The sequence below is a fragment of the Seriola dumerili genome, unplaced genomic scaffold (genome assembly GCF_002260705.1).
Source record: "Seriola dumerili isolate Sdu_G_001 unplaced genomic scaffold, Sdu_1.0 BDQW01000216.1, whole genome shotgun sequence".
NCBI classification, from domain to species: Eukaryota; Metazoa; Chordata; class Actinopteri; order Carangiformes; family Carangidae; genus Seriola; species Seriola dumerili.
Genome location: NW_019174471.1, coordinates 4,844,052 through 4,862,189, shown reverse-complemented (window position 1 = coordinate 4,862,189; position 18,138 = coordinate 4,844,052). Strand labels below are relative to the sequence as shown.

The following is an 18,138-nucleotide window of genomic DNA, read 5'->3' as shown; positions in this document are numbered from 1 at the left end:
CTAAACATCACTCAACAAAATATAAATTAAAATGTGCAACCATGTACAGTGAAAAACAAAACACAAAATGCGAGTGTCTGTAACCCCTCCCCTCCCCCCTCCTGCTCAGTGTAGTCACACAGACGCTGCCACAGCCACACATGTTGACCAATGCGGCTTTAAAAGACAATTAAAAAAAAAAAAAAAATCGCTCTCGATCGCGAGCCGGCTCCCGTCGTTCACTTCAAAGAGCCGGCTCTAATCCATCACTATCAGTGACCCTATAGACCTACTCAACAAGGAAACTCATATTTATTTGGCATTTGAATGAGAAATTAATTGAAAACTAGGTGTAGTCAAGTTAAAATGAATAATAGAATTTACAAATAAAATAAAATGTCTTTGTGGTTATTGTATGGCATAAACATTTTTATAGATTTTTGATTGTTCTCCAGTGCATTAAGTGCCTAAATGGGTGACCACCACAAGTCACCAGAACGGCTTCAATTCACCAGGACATAGAGTGTATTGGATACTCAACCAGAAGGATGAAACCCCTTCCTCCAAAGATATTCCTTCAGCTGGTATTTTGATGATGATTGTGGAGAGGGCTGTCCAAAATCTTCCATAGGTGTTTAACTAGGTTGAGATCTGGTGAAAGTGAAGCTCACAGCATATGGCCTTGTGTAATAAACACCCCACCCTGCAAGATCAAACTTCTCTTTTCTCTGTTCTTTCCTTTTTCTATTTAATTTAAATGTAGCCTACCTAAGGTGCATTGATTGTTTGGAATAGTGACAGATAATATGAATTTATACAATCCCCTAAACTCAAACTGGATTATACCAGACCCAGTCTTGTCACAGTGGTACAGGTATAATTTTCCTCACACAACACCAATATCAAACCATTGAGGCTCAGCATTATCTTTTTCTCATTTTTGTGACTTGTGCATGTTTGTAGCCTACACGTGTATATCTGTGTGGTTATGATTTGCTCTGTTTGTGGCAAATCGTTGTCTGCTATGATTTTGAATTTGTTGAGGTTAAATGTTTTTTATGAACTAATTAAAGTGGATGTCTTATTGTCACTAAGGAAAGAGTCCTAGAAGTATAAGCTATACTAAAACAATTCCTGAAAATCATTCTGCTCACTGAAATAACCCCTTGCACCAGTTCATGTGGTCTGAACAAAAGTGGAGTGCATAAGATTTTATCACTATTATAAAAACACCCTACGTGCACCATTCTGACATTTCATCATTCCCAGGTCGTGCCCAACTTTGCCCGTTTCATTTTTTCTCCTCTTTCCTCAGACGCACTCGGGAGAGTCTTGGGGGCGCATTACAAAACTAATGGGTGGACCCAAAGGAGAATTTCCAGCCCCGTGATTTGCTAATCGGGGGCTGGTTCCCTTGTCATTCCCCTGTAATCGTGGCTCTGGTTTGTGGAGTTTGCCCAGCCCTCCTGTCCGTGGACGCACCAAGTGTACCGACTGCACTCTGTGCCTTTTGGTTAAAGCCCGATTACCTTCACTGTGAAGGCTGGGCACTGGGAAGGAAGATCGGGGGCCTCGTTGTGGCTGAGAGAAGAGGCTAAAACTCCTCACATATGGCTTTTTTGTAGGACAGTTTCCATCGTCATTTGGGATTGTGGAAGGGACGTCATAAAAAATCACCTGAAGTCGCCCAAAAGTTTTATTCACTTGTGGGCGCCCGACCATGGAGATGCAAAGGTGGTCCACAAGGTGGAAAACGAAAAGGTGGCTTATGGATTCCACTGTAACCGCATTCATCACTTTAATCCTGGTTCTACAGGCTGCTAATGTCAGAGCAGGTAAGAATATTAGAGACCAAACTTCTCTAATGAACTTTTTCTGGCCGAAAGGGGACGGAGCGGCGACCGGCTGGAAAACTCGGTAACTGATGATGGAGATTGGGGGATTAACTGATTTACCTGGACACAGCGTCATGTTTGCTTCATAGTCAATTATAAGTGTTTCCCCTGTAATTACATTAAGGCAAGAATTCTCCATATACCTGTATGATTGAGCCTCCAAACAAAAAGCTTAGGTTCAGTAAAACTTCCCTGCTCACTACTGTGGTGAAGTGGACGGTAAAACCCTATTCCAGAGGCAATTTAGACCGTACATGCTCTCAGGGGTAATTGCTTGAGGTGCACACATTTTGTCGGCCAAAACACCGTATTCATTAACACAGAGTTTTACCGCGGGCTACTTTGACGCATGAATGGAAAGCGTCCGCCCCGAAGATGAAACACGGTTAATGAAATTCATCCTAAGCCGCTGGTATGTGCTTACTGAGATCAGGACGACAGAGCAGCGTTCCCCGCTTTTTAAGATTCTCTTAGGCTGAGAAGAAGCTCTTTGTTTGAACTGTGGTCCGCTAGGTGGATGTGGACACGGTTAGCAGGGTGGATTTCTTCAGCCAGATGGCACTGGACATTTGTCGGACGCTGGACTTAAGCTGGTGTACATGTTACTTACAAATGTTGAAACCACGATGTGGCTCCTATTAATATGATGATCTGATGTTTTTGTCGGGCAGAAGGGATGTTGTGTGATATTGAGTTTAGCTGTAAATTATATATATTTTTAATGTTGACCTGGTTGTCAGTTCACTCAGAAAAGAAGAAGTCTCTTCATAATCCTACACCTGAAGTGGAGGAGTGTCCATAGATAGATTGATAGGTAAATGCACAATTGAAGGTTGCTAGGCAGCAGCTTTAGTCTGATAATAAATATGTAGCTGTGAAGTACATTTATGCAAAGGCCTAAGTGGATCTCTAAGCTGTCAGTGCAGAGCGCAAAGCCCCTGTGTGTCTACAGGGGGCTAAGTGGTCAGGCAGGTTCACCCTATCTCCACAGTGCCCTGGTCCACACTGAAGCCCAAAATGCCCCCCCACCCCCTTCCCCCACTCCTCCCTCCCTGGTGCCCATCTCTTCCTCTCAACTTTGAGCTCAGTTGTTTGGTCAACGGCAGGACAGCGCTGTGTTGTGTGAGCGGTGGGAATGCTTCCCCTCTAAGTAGTGAGCAGTTATTTGATGATGGTCCTTGTTGCACTTCCCTATGATTTCAGAGCCTTCAAAGAGCAGGCCTGCATATGGGCCTACCCTGCAGCCATAATAGCCACAAGTCACAGGGTTCAGGATTACACAGGCCTCACATCTCATCCTATAGACAAATCTGTAAGGAGTAATTGTTGCACACAAATACAGGTGGATGTTTAGGAAACATCTTTTATCTCTAGAAAGATGTTTTTGCAGGATCGAAATTGAGCCTTGTTTTTCAAAGATAAGATTTATATAGTTTGAGTTTATGCTGTGGGTTTCGGAAAGTTTTGGCACATGGTGTTTAGATGTCTCAAACCTTTTAACCAAAGTTAAAGCAAGAAAACACAAATAAGTTGTTGTTAATGGAATTTCAAAGCAGTTGCAGTTTATAGTTCACAAATAAATTTATTTACTTTTTCACTTTTTATTCATGTATCCACTTCACATTCCACTTTTTACAGTTGTTTGTTGCCAGGTAGGATTGCAAGCTGCTCAGAAGATACCAGACTAGAATCATACTTCAGATTGAAAAATCTCACCTTTCCAAGCTCATCAACTCCTGCATCTTTTTTAATCTTAATCACTGTGCTGCAGGCTCTGTGTTCCAGGGTCTCAGTCAGTTTCTCCTGAGCTCTTTATGGCAGTCGGGGCTGTTTCTGCAGGGTGCCCTCTCCATCTAGCAGTGTACAGACACGTTTTCTCAGCCCCCGGGGCGCAGGCTCAGATGTGCATTCCAGCAGACAAAGCTAGCATTTTCAGAGTCCTCTTCCTAATATGCTCAACCAGGAACATCAGTTAATCAGCTGCTTGCCGGACCTTTGTCCTGCTGAAACTGTCACATATTTATAGTCACTGTTGGATCATTTGGAGATAAAGCTTTTCTGCTTCCATACAAAGCCACAACCTGTGTGACACCAAAATTTTGCCTTACCTGCAAATTTAAACTCAAATTCAAACAAATTCTGAATGATAACAGTGGCTTTCAGGAGATCTCTTTTTCAATGACATGTTTGTAGTTAGAGTTTTAAGCACTATGTGATGACATGCTCTGATATTCATATGGAGGGAATACGGTAAAAACAGTAAATGAGAGTAAATACAAGGTTGGGGGTTGTGGGGGGAGGAGAGAGAGAAATGCTTTGAAAAACTGGGTAGGTCTCCATGAAGTTTCCTTGGAATGACACTAGTATAAAGCCGTCTTGTTTTAGCCGGCAGCATGGTGAAAGTTAAAAGGGGGGGGGGGGGGGGGGGGGGGGGAGGGGTATGGAGAGAGAGAGAGACATTCTGGCTGAAGATATTATTAGAGTCTCAGGGAGCTGCAGGTGAAAAGGTCCTCCTCCGTTTACTAATGTAACCAATTTCACCTTTCTGTAAAGATGTAAAGGTGGATGATGACACAGCAGGAGGGGGTGCATGATATCAGTGCGCTCATGTTTTACACACTATGTGATCAAGGATGAGCTGAGGATGTATTTTGGCCCCTGTCCTCAGAATGGTGTTATCTCTTGGAACACACTGGTTACATCACCTACGAACATGACGGAGATGATATCAAATTAGTTGATCTATGTTTTATGGTAATATGTCATACTGCTCCTCCTCTTTAATGCTCCTGCAATTTGCATAATGATATTTGGATGATCCAGTAACTGAGCGATAGAGGCGGTCTTGACTATGTTTAGGGTTAGGTAGAATTTTCTCTCTCCTCCAGACTTAGGAAGGTCCGTCCTTCCACGCCACCTGAGTTCTGCTGGTAACTATTTGTCCTGTTTGCATAGCCCTGAGGGCAAAGTCACACCAGCTCATCACATGAACTCTTTTAAAACCTGTGCACACTCATTTGGCCACCTTAATGGATTGGCCAGTATTGACGTTTTCTCAGCACCTCTGTGCGAGGGTCGTAGCCTGGCCAAATTGCCACATCTGGAACATATGAGTCCTGGAGTTTGAACTGAAAGCAGCGCTGCTGGATCTCACAATGAGGTCCTCAGTTCACTCTCCAAAGTAAGTAGCTGGTTCAGCCTCACAACCTACAAAAAACGCCAAGTTGACTTTACTCTTCTGACGGAGCAACACTTTGCTGAGGTCTTTGTATAATTTTGCTTAATGGGAAAGAGTTGGGTGCTGGGTTGACAGTGAGGCACTCAGTTATTCTGAGCTGAGTTGAAGCAGATCAGCTCTCTATGCCTTCATTATGAAATGAATTGGTCTGAGTAGTGTGACCAAACAGAAGTTTAATCATAATTGCTTCTCCCTGCCACAGCTGGAATGTTGACCAGAGAGCAACATCAGACATTTTTTAAGACCCCTTGTATCAAAATGTTAAAGAAACTTTTAGACCTCTACATGCCAACCAAAACAGTGGCTTTAGGGCCACCAGAAAAGACTTGCTGATGCTTTCAGACACCTTGGCATGATTATTTACCCTACTAAACTAGATTAGTGATACTGAACAGTCTGCCATTGTGTTGCCTTTATTAGTCAGATGTTGGTATGCTCTGTGGAGCGGAGTGAGCACTGATTTTATTTTAATATATGACACTGAAATGTAACAGAGGCTCAGTATACTGCAGCACTTTAGTCTCTCCCCAGTCATGTTCACCAAGCTAAGGTTTTATACTGACATGGGTCTCTATGGACAGCATCAGGCCACACAGGCTCCTTTATGTAAAGTGCATCAGAATGAAGAGAATGGAAAACCCAGAGAGCCTCTGGTGAGCCTTATCAAGGTAAACCTATCCAGGTGTTACAGAACTAGATCTCCGTTGGCACATTGTTCATTATACTCTTTGTTTGGCCTTGATGGAGACATTTGCTGTCAGATGAGCCTGTAGAGCTACGGCATGGCAGCACTTCCTGTCTTATCTTGTGGGGGAATATTGTTGTGTAAAATATTATTTAACGTCAAACTCTGTTTGATGTGACCTCCGGTGAGAATAGGGTATATAGTATCAATGACACTGAGACAAATGTGTCCTAGTGTCATTTTGATGACACAGGGAAACAACAATCAGTACTGTGATGGTCATGATGAGGAAAGCTGGGTTTCCCTGTCCTTTCTGACCTGCAATGAAATCAGTGCAATCATGTAATGTTGAGAGAGAAAGGTACCACCACACTTGACCATCAGAATTTGAATAGAAACCGAATTTTGCCTATTAATGCAACATTTGTTCATATTTAATTTAATAAGAATCATACAGTGGCTCTGTTACTGCCTGTGTTTATTTACCAGAACAGAATGAGGATACATAAATGTATTTAAATGTTGAAAGCCTACCACATAATCAACTGAATGAACTGATGTGCTGATCATGGTGATGAACCAAGCATACCTTTATCCAAATGTTGCCTACAGAATGCAGTACCATGGCCTAACTGATGTTTTTTTTTTGCTTCCTGAACAGAAGAACCAGTGGATGTCCTAAAAGTATTAGAATTTCAAAATTACCCCGAAGGAGTGACGAAAACATCAGGATTTTGCACAAACCGAAGAGCATCAAAGCCGGACTCAGCTTACAGAGTTGCCAAGCAGGTCCAGATCAGTGCCCCCACCACGCAGTTATTCCCTGGTAAGCGCAACCCCTTAGCCTAACCTAATGACTGCTATGATTGTTTTCGTGAAAGACTGAGCAAAACCTACAGAACAAAAATCAAGCCTATACACACAAGGAACATAACATTTCCAACAAATGTATCCATGTATCTTGTTTCCATAGCTCCAAGCTGGATGTACAATGCTGTTGTATTCTTGTATTCTCACATAGAGAACTTAATCGAGTATGCTTTGTAATTTTCTACGCTACACTAAGCAAGGTTAAAAAGAAGAGATATAAAAGTATTTACGAAATGACTTTAAGTCTCATCATTAGAGTGTTATTTACATCAGTGAGGTTGGTGTGGTCTAGTTGCATTAAAGTGAATTGGTAGTATAAATATATATATTAAATATAAATATTATATAATAGTACAGCTTTAACTAGTCAGTCATGTTGGGGGGGTCCTCTGTCACAATAACTCTAACCCATTCACCTCGTCCACTCTTCCTTCTTTTCAGGAGGTGTTTTTCCTGAGGACTTCTCCATCCTGACCACAGTGCGCCCCAAGTCCGGCCTCCAGTCCTTCTTGCTGTCAATTTACAACGAGCAGGGGGTCCAGCAGCTGGGCGTGGAAGTGGGACGCTCACCTGTCTTCCTGTATGAGGATCAGACTGGTAAACCAGCCCCAGAGGACTACCCCCTGTTCCCTACTCTCAACCTTGCTGACGGAAAGTACGTCAAATCTCAGACGTGCACTCATGTAGTCACATACTCAAACACACCCACGCACCCTCAGAGTCACAGTTGAAGCTGATTGAGAAGGAAAGGCTGCTGTAACACGCAGGGAGGGGAGTGAAGTCCTGGTAGGTGACTGACGGTCTGTGTTTGAAATGCTATAGGCGCACAAAGGATCATATTACACTCTAATGTCATAGTACTTAAAACTTGACCAGCCCATTCAGGCTATGCCTCTTTGTAGCACTGAATGACATGATAGAAAGTCACCCAGCATATACATGTATGTACATGTATATATGTATTGTATTGTAAGTGATACAGTTACTGCAAGACAGATGTTCTGTCAGTAGTCTTCTAATTTGATCATATATTTTGCGATCAGTGATTGATGGATTACTGGAGTGAAACAATCATTCTTATGAGAGGTGGAGTGGAGTGACTAAGCTAAAACATTCAAACAAGCCGACATTTTCTGATTTCCACTGACTCGTTCCTCTTGATAAAAGCAAGAAAACAACCCAGATCTTCCCATTGTTGCACCACAGGTGCTCATCACCGGATTATCCATCTCATCAGGGGTCCGTGGGCACAGAGACAGGTCAGAGACAGGGAGACACTGGATTATTGGGGCACAGCAGGGACTGCTATGGGCAACCTGACCTCATCCATGAACTCACTGCCTCTGTTATTTTAGAGAGGGAGGAAAGGAAGGAGGGGAAAGAGGCAGTCCTAAACTTGCTTTTTACCCCTTTGGATTACCTCACCCAACCAGAATCAGTGCTCCTATCCTTTTAGCATAAACCTGATTATCTGCTCCCAGGTTCAGAAATCCCTGCATTCTCACCCAGAGCTTCAGCTTAGCTGACATGAGCCTGTGTGCAGGGGCAGAGGGGAATAAATAAACAGATAGGCAGCTGGGAAAATGCATCATTTGAAATAGTATTGTACAGTGTTTTACAGTGTTATTAATTTTTTTTTCACTTGATTTGTTTTTTGAACTTTTAAAGGAAGTCATAACCCGGTCACGATATTTTTCTGCCCTTAAATGGGTTCAAGATGAGATCTAGTGTGTTCAGTTATTACGATAGAAGGAAGCTTGGTAAATCCTTTAAAAATATCATGTCAGCAATAAATCTGCTTTATGTGCAGGTTGCAACAAAGAGAAAGCATTTACAGTCCCAGCCAGCTTTGTGTTAGTCTTGTTGGCTGTTTTGTCCAGTTTGTAGTTTTTGTGACCCACTCTCTAAAGGGCAATGTTCTCTGTAGAGGATTTTTAACACTTCTTGGTCTGGATGCTGTCCAGCTCTAGCTCCTTGTCTAAATCTTCAGTGACCACAGTTCAGGCTTCGTACAGTCTGCAATCCCTGTGGATGTGTTCATTGTTACTAAGAACCATACGCCAAGCTTGAAAAGACAGGCACAATGATGACATTGATGGAGTGAAAAAGAGCATTATCCCTTTCTTTAAAGGGAATGGGAGGATTTCAAGTGAGCTGTTACAGTGTTCGTCTGTTATTTAAGCTCTTTAAAAAAAATTTTGAAAAGATCCTTCACACATTTTCCTTTTAAAATACAATGTTATTCTTCTACTTCGGATCATAATGCACTTCAAAAGTTTGATGTATTTTTTAAACCCATTGAAGTTAGCATTTGCTTTTCCGCCATATAAAGTGACAAGTAATCCTTCCTGCTGTATCGCTAAGCCCACCGGGTGTTGCATGCTTATTTTCCTCTAAGCTTTGTTCACTGCCTGCCCTGGAATGTGTCCCTATGATAGAGCTGTGTTCAAAGGAACTGGGCATTTTTCCTCCTCTGATATCAGCGTTTACCATTCAGTGAAATGAATATGATATCAGATATACTGTACATCTGTACCTCTGATACACGCCTCTCATACTGCCATCTTGAGCTACAGTGGTGCCAGGTCTCATCTTCCACCTCAGAACAATGTTTTGACTGTGTGTCTCCTGCTCTGGCAAGGCAGGCCTTCCTGGATCCTGACACACACTTTCCACAATGTTCACCATGTCTGTCATGCCGAGTAACCCAGAAGGAGGATTAAGTTTGGAGTTTAATGAGTGTAATCCCGTGTTAAACAGGGCCAAAGTGTGGGGGCAAGAATGTGGTCCACTGCTGCCTGGTATGCAATAGTCCATAAGTGCAGTGGCAAACGGTCCAGAGGCGAGGGAGGTGTCAGACTCACGTGTGACCCTGATTAATCCTTTGCATCTATGGGTGTTGTTGATTGAAATATATCATTCATAACTACGTCGCTCATGTCTCTTCAAGCATTTTCTTCTGTAATAAGCCCCGTCATGTGACAGAACCTTCTGAGTTTCTTTTACCGTGAAGTGTTTTGTCATGTATAAAAGGCGGATTATAATCCTATTAGAAGTGCTGATAAGGTTATGTTATGTTATGTTACTGTTACGTTATTAATTTTACTGACTTTTTATATGACATCAGGCTCTACTTTTAGTAATTATCCTACACTTGCAATGTAACATGTACTTTGTTGTAAGTGTTATATTTCATTTAAATGCCTGAATTGCTGGAAACGATTTTAAATAGGATTAACTCTTCCAGCTCTGTGCCATTGTAGTAAAGTCCTTCTGATGCGCCACTGGATGAAAGGACAAACGTAATCTCTTAAACAGTCAAGGACTCCTCTTTGATTGCTCACCTCTCCTTGTTGTGTCCTTGACCAGGTGGCACCGTGTGGCTATCAGTGTGGAGAAGAAGACAGTCACTGTCATTGTAGACTGTAAGAAGAAGATCATCAAGCCTCTCCCCAGGAGTGACCATGCTTCCATCGACACCAATGGCATTACCGTGTTCGGCACCAGGATCCTGGATGAGGAGGTTTTCCAGGTAAAGTGTTCAGTGGTGGATTGTGTGAATATATCCATTGTGAACTGTTTCTATGAGCAAGGATGAGCTGCATACATTGCTAGATTACTTTTTTGCCACATTTATCAGAACTGTAAGAACACTGTAGCAATGTTTAATTATGTGTGACTGAAATTTTGCCCAACAAGTAGTGTTGTTGTGAATTGAACTCATTGTATATTATGCAGTTTTTCTTTTAGTGACCCTTTGACACTTTGTATACATCTCTTCATTCAAAATAATGGTATTTACTGTGTGTCCAGATTCCCTCTCTGCCAAATGTTGCTTCAAGTGCTTTGACTTAGGGGGTTTAAGTCCCATCAAGGCAGCCTCAGCCCCCAGTGATGCTGTCAAAAAGGAATGTGGAGATGATAGAGACCAGAAAAAATCTGGAGGTCTTCAATTCTTTAGATTTTATGAGGACCTTCACCTAGATATCAAACACAGATCTGAGATATCTGAGGCCTTTTATTTTGCTTCTGCTGCTGTAGTGTAGTTCAGTGATGGTGCAGAACGAGTTTTCAGCTTGTTTTGGACCTCCTGCTTGGCCACATGAGTAACTTGGTCAGTGTGCTGTTGAGAAGCTCAGATTATATGTAGATGTCAGACAGGCGCATAGTATGGTTTCAGAATCACAGTCAACATAGTTTGGAAGCAAGCACTAAATACAGAGAGAAAAATGAAGAGTGACTTCAGATAGAGGATTTCTGTGGTTGTTTTTTCTATTGTTTGCTCTTACTGTGTCGTTAAATTGTTGAAGATTGTTTGTAAAAATGACATCATAGTGTTGGAAACTGGGGCACATGGAAACCTGATACTATGATTTGGATGTGTAGAAATGTTTCTCACCTCAGCAGCTCATCCGCGCATCAGTTGAGGTCCAGCTACTCATCCATTGACCCAAACGGTCCCAGCAGACACTGACAGTGGATATACAGTGATATGATGGTGTCTAGAATAACTGGGATGTTATTCAAAGGCCAAGGCACGTGGTGACTGCACTTTGTGATATGTTGTGATTTGGACTTAACCACGTGTAAGCAGTTAAATTTGGCCACCTTTTGTATAATAGTATTGCTGGTTTGTTTGAGTTTTTATTTTGGTAACTACTTAGACATCTCAGGTGCTGTGGTGAAGTTTCTCTTTACCTCATAATTAGAGCTTGGTGCCACAGGAGCCACTTTTTCTGGCCACTGATGGAGCTTCACATTGTTGAGGTTTACCAAAAATATAACTGGCCTTGTGGAAATGTTCTGTTGGATTAACCGATGGTCTACAAGTGAAGTGGTTGAAGTGACCTAGCAATTAATCGATTTCTAACTTGATGAGGCAGCCATATTGTTTTGGATTGACAGTTTTTCAATCCCTGCTTTTGGCTAAAAAGTTGTCAGCTTTTACTGTCTGGCTGTTACTATCAAGTGGAAAGTGCAATAGCAGTTATGCTGTATTTTTCCTTTTCATTTCAATAAATGTTAGACTTGCTCATGGTAGAGCAGGTCAGTTGGAAGGCTTGAGGTGCCACAGATGCCCAAACCATTCACTGTGACTCCAGCAGAGTCAGCAACCATGATAGAAGAGACCTTGTTTGACAAAGATAAAACTATACTACAGTCACCCACTAGCTCTTCCACATTGTATGTGGTCAACACTGACGTGAATCTGCTTTTAAAAGTTATTGCATGTAAACAGTGTTTTTTGGAAACATTGTTAAACTTGTGCTTGTTACTGAAATCTTTATGTTGCTTTTAATACACCAACAAAAAAGAAAAATGTAATATTTCTAGTAATCAAAATTTATTTTTATAGATTTTATCATAAGGCAAGTGGCATTTGGCAGTTATTGAGTTTTAGTCATTTCTGTTATGTGTAGTTCATATGCTGCTGGGAAAGTCTAGAATTCTCACTGTGTCGCCAAATACAGTGACAATAAAGCCAAAGTTTAGACCCAGACTGTTTCTCAATACCAAATAACTGAGAAAATTCATAAAAATTCAAGTCTGCATCTTTCAGCCTCAAAATTTCAATTCATAAGGGGGACCCTCCCTCTGGGATTTGGGGTATGTTACCACCTCCTCATTCAGCAAGGCACAGTTCATCCAGAGGTGGATGCTGGCATGGCATGTAAATAATGACAGACAATGGCTGAATTGTCACAACACTGATGGTCTGTGGCTGGAATTTAAGGTCACTGAGAGGCTGCATGGGGGCTGTGTTTGCTTGTGAGAGAGTGCTGGTTTGCTTACAGGAAGCAGGAATGACTCGTCATTATTCTGATGCCATGTCTGAATGACTGTCGCTGCTGCTGTTGTTTTAAAGGTATACTTTTTTGGGCATGCCTTGTCATTGCCAAGGGGATAGAGGGTCCTGAATGTGTGAGGCCATTCTGTGTGTGTGTGTGCAATAGTTTTTTTATTTTATACTTTTCTCTTGCTTTATTTGCCCAGTCTGACTTAGAGCTAGACTATGGCTATTTCAATTATGACACAGGCAGGTGTTTACTGATGAAGTTGAGTTAAATACAAAGATGGATATTATCATCATATATCAGACCAGATGAAAGAAATATCTGTAAAATTAAGAAAGAAGCACTGATTTTGCTTTTTTTTTTTTTTTTAAACCTCATACTATACTTCATCATACTATATCAGTATGATGTTACTTTTTTTTTTTGTTTGATTTTTAATTTTCACCATCAGGAAAATATGAAATCAGTTGGCAGGATGGATGTTGTCGATATCTGATTGTTGACTGAATGAGATTACTGTCATTTCACTTAACAATGAAGATCCACCAACTCTTGTTTTTTAGCTGCAAAATTATAAACACATTTGCTTTCACATCTCCTGTCAGTTGTGATTATATTTCTGGGAGGACACTGAAACGAGCCCGTGTATGAAAGTCAGAGTTTGGCCAGTGGAAGTGCTGAAAATAGGAGCCATAAGTCAGCTAACAGGGTCGTCTCTGTGTGGTTTTTGGAACAGGTCTCCTGTCTGTTCTCTGTCCCTGCTCTCCTCAGAGATCCACAGGGACTGATGCATGCTGGGATATACAGGGGAAGGAAATACCTCGGCCTTGTGCATTCAAGCCTGTGGTTAGAATGAGAAAATAAATGTGTGCGTAAAGTCAGTTTTGCTGAGAGGTACATTATGCCCAGGAAATGTTGCACATGAGCAGGTACTCTGTCAGACCTCCTCTTGTTATTTTGATTAGTCACTATATTTAATTTTATTAGAGTATGAATTATGTATAAGAAAAGTAGAGAAATGTAAGAAATATTGTAGATGGCGCTTAGTAGTGAATATTAATTTACAGTTTTTATTCGCCGTCTGAACCACTTTGGTAGGTGAGCTTTTGATTTCTAAGAGCAGATTTAATAATAAGTTTAATAATAATAAAACATTACAACCCTTTGCTCCGTTATTCAAACTCTGACATTCGTTTTCACAAGTTGACCTGCATTTTTAATAAACGTCTATTCATGCCATACCTGCCCTAGGTTGGGGGCGACCACCGTCGCAAAGGGATCTGGTTTAGATGAATGGGAGTCTTTCATTGCCCCGTCAGGCCTTCCTCATTTCCTCATCTCCTCCCCTCCCTGCATATCCTCCCCTGCTCACCCCCCTCCTCCTCCCTCTCCACCCTCCCCATCCTGAGGCCTCCCTATCGTGCCAGAGCCATGAGAGTGTCTATTCATGCCTGGCTGACATTACCTGTCTGAATTGAGCACACATATACATACCTGCCCATTCCTTCTATTCCTGGGTAGAAAACACTCATCAGAGCTCAGTTTGTCTCAGCTGAAGGACTCTGTGGTGCTGAGGTGTTGTATGTCATGTGGCAATATTGTCAGAAGATGCACCATTGGTTTGTGATGGATTTTGTTTAGCAGCTCAGCTAGCCTGGATTGCTAACGGTTAAAACAAAAACCAAACAAACAAAACATATAGTGTTTTTTTGCTTATTACAGATGGAACAAGACAATACATTTCCAGACTAGTTTTTTTTTCCTTTTTACTGCCAACAGGATTTACATTCAAATAACATTCCACCCACTTTAAAGCTACCTTTTACAATAAACAAGTACTGTAACAATTATTCTGTACATTTTTATTAATTTCACTTACATCCAAGTTACTCTACTGTGGTTGGATCTGTCACTCCACTGCATTATAAATTGCTGTTGCTGTATTCAGAGCAGTGGGCTACTGTACTGTAAAAATGCCCTTTTGCCTTAGTCCTTCAATGTCATGTTTTGTAGGCTCGACCCTACAGCTGTCCAGGGTGCAGGCCCCTTGTGCCTTTTCTTGGTTCTTCTCTGTTCAGAGCCACTGTACTGTATGTACTTTGGGGGAGTGGCTAATTGTTGTGTGGGGCTGTCTAATTACAGTTAGCAATGGTTGGAATAGAGGCATGTTCCCCCGGGCAAAGGTATGTCAAAGGGCTGGTGGTGACGACTACTTGTGTTTTGATTTGGCCGGTGGTGCCCTGCACTCAGCCTCTAATTGCAACATGACATAGGATTCAAGTAGAGAAAAGACACAAGAGCAAAACTAAACACTCACAACATGGATGTTGTCTTCATGCAGCTACTCTGGGGAAGTCAAACTCCTTGCACCACTTTAACCTTTGACCCCGTCCGTGTATATTTATATCCCATGGTGCTTTGCGGTCAGGATGAGGTCAAGGTGGTAGTGCATTTAGAAAAAGATGTTGTATGGCATTATGAGCTCTGTACAGTCAACCAGTGCTTTTATTTCCCTGGTTTTATTTCTCTGTTTGCGCAGCATCACTGAGCAGCACGTACCATATCACATTTAGTCTTGATTAGCAAAAAATTTATAAAATATCTTCAGAAATCACATACATAGTTTAATATCATACCATTGCATACATTCTTGTCTTGTTTTGTTGTTTTCACATTATTGCTGAATACCATCCTCAGTATGTTGAGAACTGTCATGCACTTGCATGTTTTTCAAATGTTAATGATGCATTTAAACACTTCGAGTTCCCATCAAAGGTGAACACGACCAAGAATAACGGAACAGTGGATATAGCAGGTATTGAGTAATAAATGGAGTACAAGGATTCACAAGTCTCAGCTGTTGATTTTGACCCGCTTCTCTCTTTTCAGCGTCTCTCTTCTCGTTGACCTCTGACACGGCAGTCATTAACACGCAGCCTCGTGGGCCTGTTTCTGTGCTGTGCTGTAGGCAGGAGGGGCATATTTTGGAGCCCTGGCTTTGCTCCAAGTTGCCAGAGGCTTTTATCTCAGCAGTCCACAATGGAAGACAGGCCCAGAGCCTCGGCATAACTCTCCCCAGGTGTTTCCCAGCACAAAACATCTTTTACCATCCCAGCTGCTCTCACTAAAGCCCTGCCTGTCTGTTTCTGGATGCTTCTTGGTGTTCCCTTGCTGAGTTGACATCAGTTTCTCACTTGCCTTCTCTGGGGCTTGTGAACTCGCTCTTCTTGGAAAGACAGGTTAATGTTGCACAGAATAGAAGTTGCACTGACAAGTAGATATAGATGATCATTGGACTCATATTGTGTTATAAGTGCTCTTCAGTGTTGTTTTTCTCATCCTTTAAACCCATGTGCTTGTTGGGACCTGTTTTGCATTCAGAGGCACACCTACTGTACAATAGCTAATCATTGTCTTCTCTTGTTTCCATGCGCATTTACTGTGAATGTATCTGTCATGTTGCTTATGTCCTCCTCTGAAATAGTCCAAAGTGTCCTGGTTGTGCTGCCCTGATGGGGGGGGTGGGGTTGAACACTGTGTCTCCACAGCCTATTTGTGTGCAGACGGGTGGCTCTCAGACATGGACTAATTAGAGCTGACTCTAGGCAAGGTTCAACCGTTCAGTGTTGGTCTTAGGGTGACACATGAGGTAATACATGTCAACTTGAGTCAGGGCAAGGCTTGATCTCTTTTTCTCTGTCAAGCCTTCCCAAACACACACACACACACACACACACACACACACACACACACACACACACACACACACACACACACACACACACACACACACACACCTCAGCTGAGGCCTTTCCTGACTTGGCACCCAGGTTTAGTGCTGTCCCCTGCCTGTTTTGCAGGTTCAAAAACTGAAAACTTATTTGAGAATTATTCACCAAAATGCGTTGTGTTGTTCATGTGTCTTCTGGCCTAGCTCACTTTAATTGCTAAAATGCTACAAACATTAACATATAACAGACAGTTAGAACTTGCAGCTCAGTTGTTGGGAAGTTTTCAGACAGTAGGAGTGAGATAATTACACTGATCACACTGCAGTATCCACGACTGCAGCTACTGAAAATGTAATACCAGCAGTATAATAACTTGCTATGAGCAGCTGTGCAATGACTGGCCCAACAAATTAGGAGGTTGGAATTAGTCATCACTTTAAGATAAGGATAGATACCTGTCAGGCAGAGGAGTGGGCCAAAAACCTGAGGATGTAGTGGCTGACGCAGAACGGGATGCTTGTTATCCTGTCTGAAGTTGCAGTGGTCTCACATGTATTAGTGTCAGAAATGCATTAGCTTGTCAGAGAAATCAAGTCCTCTTGAATGTAGCTTTCTCCACCCACCTAGAGGCACCCAGCAAGGAATCTGTTGACTGTCCATCTGAAGCTGTGCAGCGAGATGTTGATGGATGGTTACACAGAGAAAGTTTCAAGCACCACTGCTTGGTTTCCCATGGGACAAGCCTTAGCACATGAATGTTTATGCTAAGGTACATGTAAAGGGTCCATAGATCTAGTTTTTAACACACACAGTCATACACATTCGCTTAACAAGTTGCAGCCTGCTTCATTTCTCCCATTTTTTCACTGCCGATCTCCCATTCTGCTCTTCAACGTATAGTGTTCCTGCTGCTGAGTGCATCAGGATTTTACCTCTGGGCTCAGGCATCTCTGTGCACTCCCCTGCCAAACATCCTAACCAACCTCACCCACCTCACAAGAACCCCCCTCAGCTGTCTTTGCAATGTGTATAAAGGCTCAAAAACCAGCCTGCAGGAACTCGGTTCAACCAATTACAGACTCCAAAGAAAAATCCAGATGCTTTCTCCAGTATGTTCTCTGTCTTGCAGTGAGCTGTGTGCTTTGGCTGCAGGACTGATAACAAGGCGAGACAGTGCTGGAATGGTGTCAAGTACTGTGGTGTCCCGTCCCAACCATAGAGAGAACATTGTGGTTTGAGTGATTTTTCTCAAACCATTCTCTGGGATTTCGAAGGTTTTACTCTTTCCAGGGTGCCATTTTAGACATACACATTATGTATTGTTGGTTTTTTGCATAATGTTTCCTTTTTTTTCCATGTGACATTTTTAGAGATGGCTTAATTTTAGCACAATCCCCCTTGACACTAATTGCACCAGACACCTTCAGTAACCATGTGGTTTTGTGGGCTAAGCCTTCAAATTAAAAGCTTTTCACATTTGGTTTGATTCAGCGCTTGACTGATTTTGTGGCCAGTAATGATATTGTTATTTGAGTGTAAAGGAAAAAAAAAAAAATGTTTTTTTTTTTTTTTTTTTTTACTTACATAACATTTTTGCAAAGAACTCACCAAATTTGTTTGTTAAAGAGTTGGAACAAAGTTATGCTGGATATTCTATAATGTTAACATAAGAAATATCGCAGTAGTAAATATAGCAGTAGATGCTGGAGAGTAAAACTTACTGAAAATGAAATTATAATAGTTGTAGTTTATTTCCTGGTCTATTTCCAGGTCTTTTATGTACTGATTGTACAGTATATCTGCCAAAATTCATACTGACATGATGTCTGTGATGAAATGTAAGCCAGTATTATGTTCTTGCCAATTGTTAATAGTAAGAATGGAATTGGTCTCCTGTAGCACACATGGACATGCCAGGTGTTGCTTGTGTCCTGATGACAAATGT

At 41.8% G+C, this 18,138-nt stretch overlaps 1 protein-coding gene across 1 annotated transcript in view; it reads left to right on the top strand.

The window, feature by feature from the left end:
• The first annotated feature begins 1,705 nt into the window (after nt 1-1,705).
• col11a1 (collagen type XI alpha 1 chain) overlaps nt 1,706-18,138 on the top strand; it is a 79,550-nt gene continuing 63,117 nt past the window's right edge. The window contains exons 1-4 of the mRNA XM_022753999.1: nt 1,706-1,814; nt 6,459-6,623; nt 7,109-7,322; nt 10,037-10,199. Coding sequence (XP_022609720.1) covers nt 1,706-1,814; nt 6,459-6,623; nt 7,109-7,322; nt 10,037-10,199 — 651 coding nt within the window. The remainder of the gene's footprint in view (nt 1,815-6,458; nt 6,624-7,108; nt 7,323-10,036; nt 10,200-18,138) is intronic.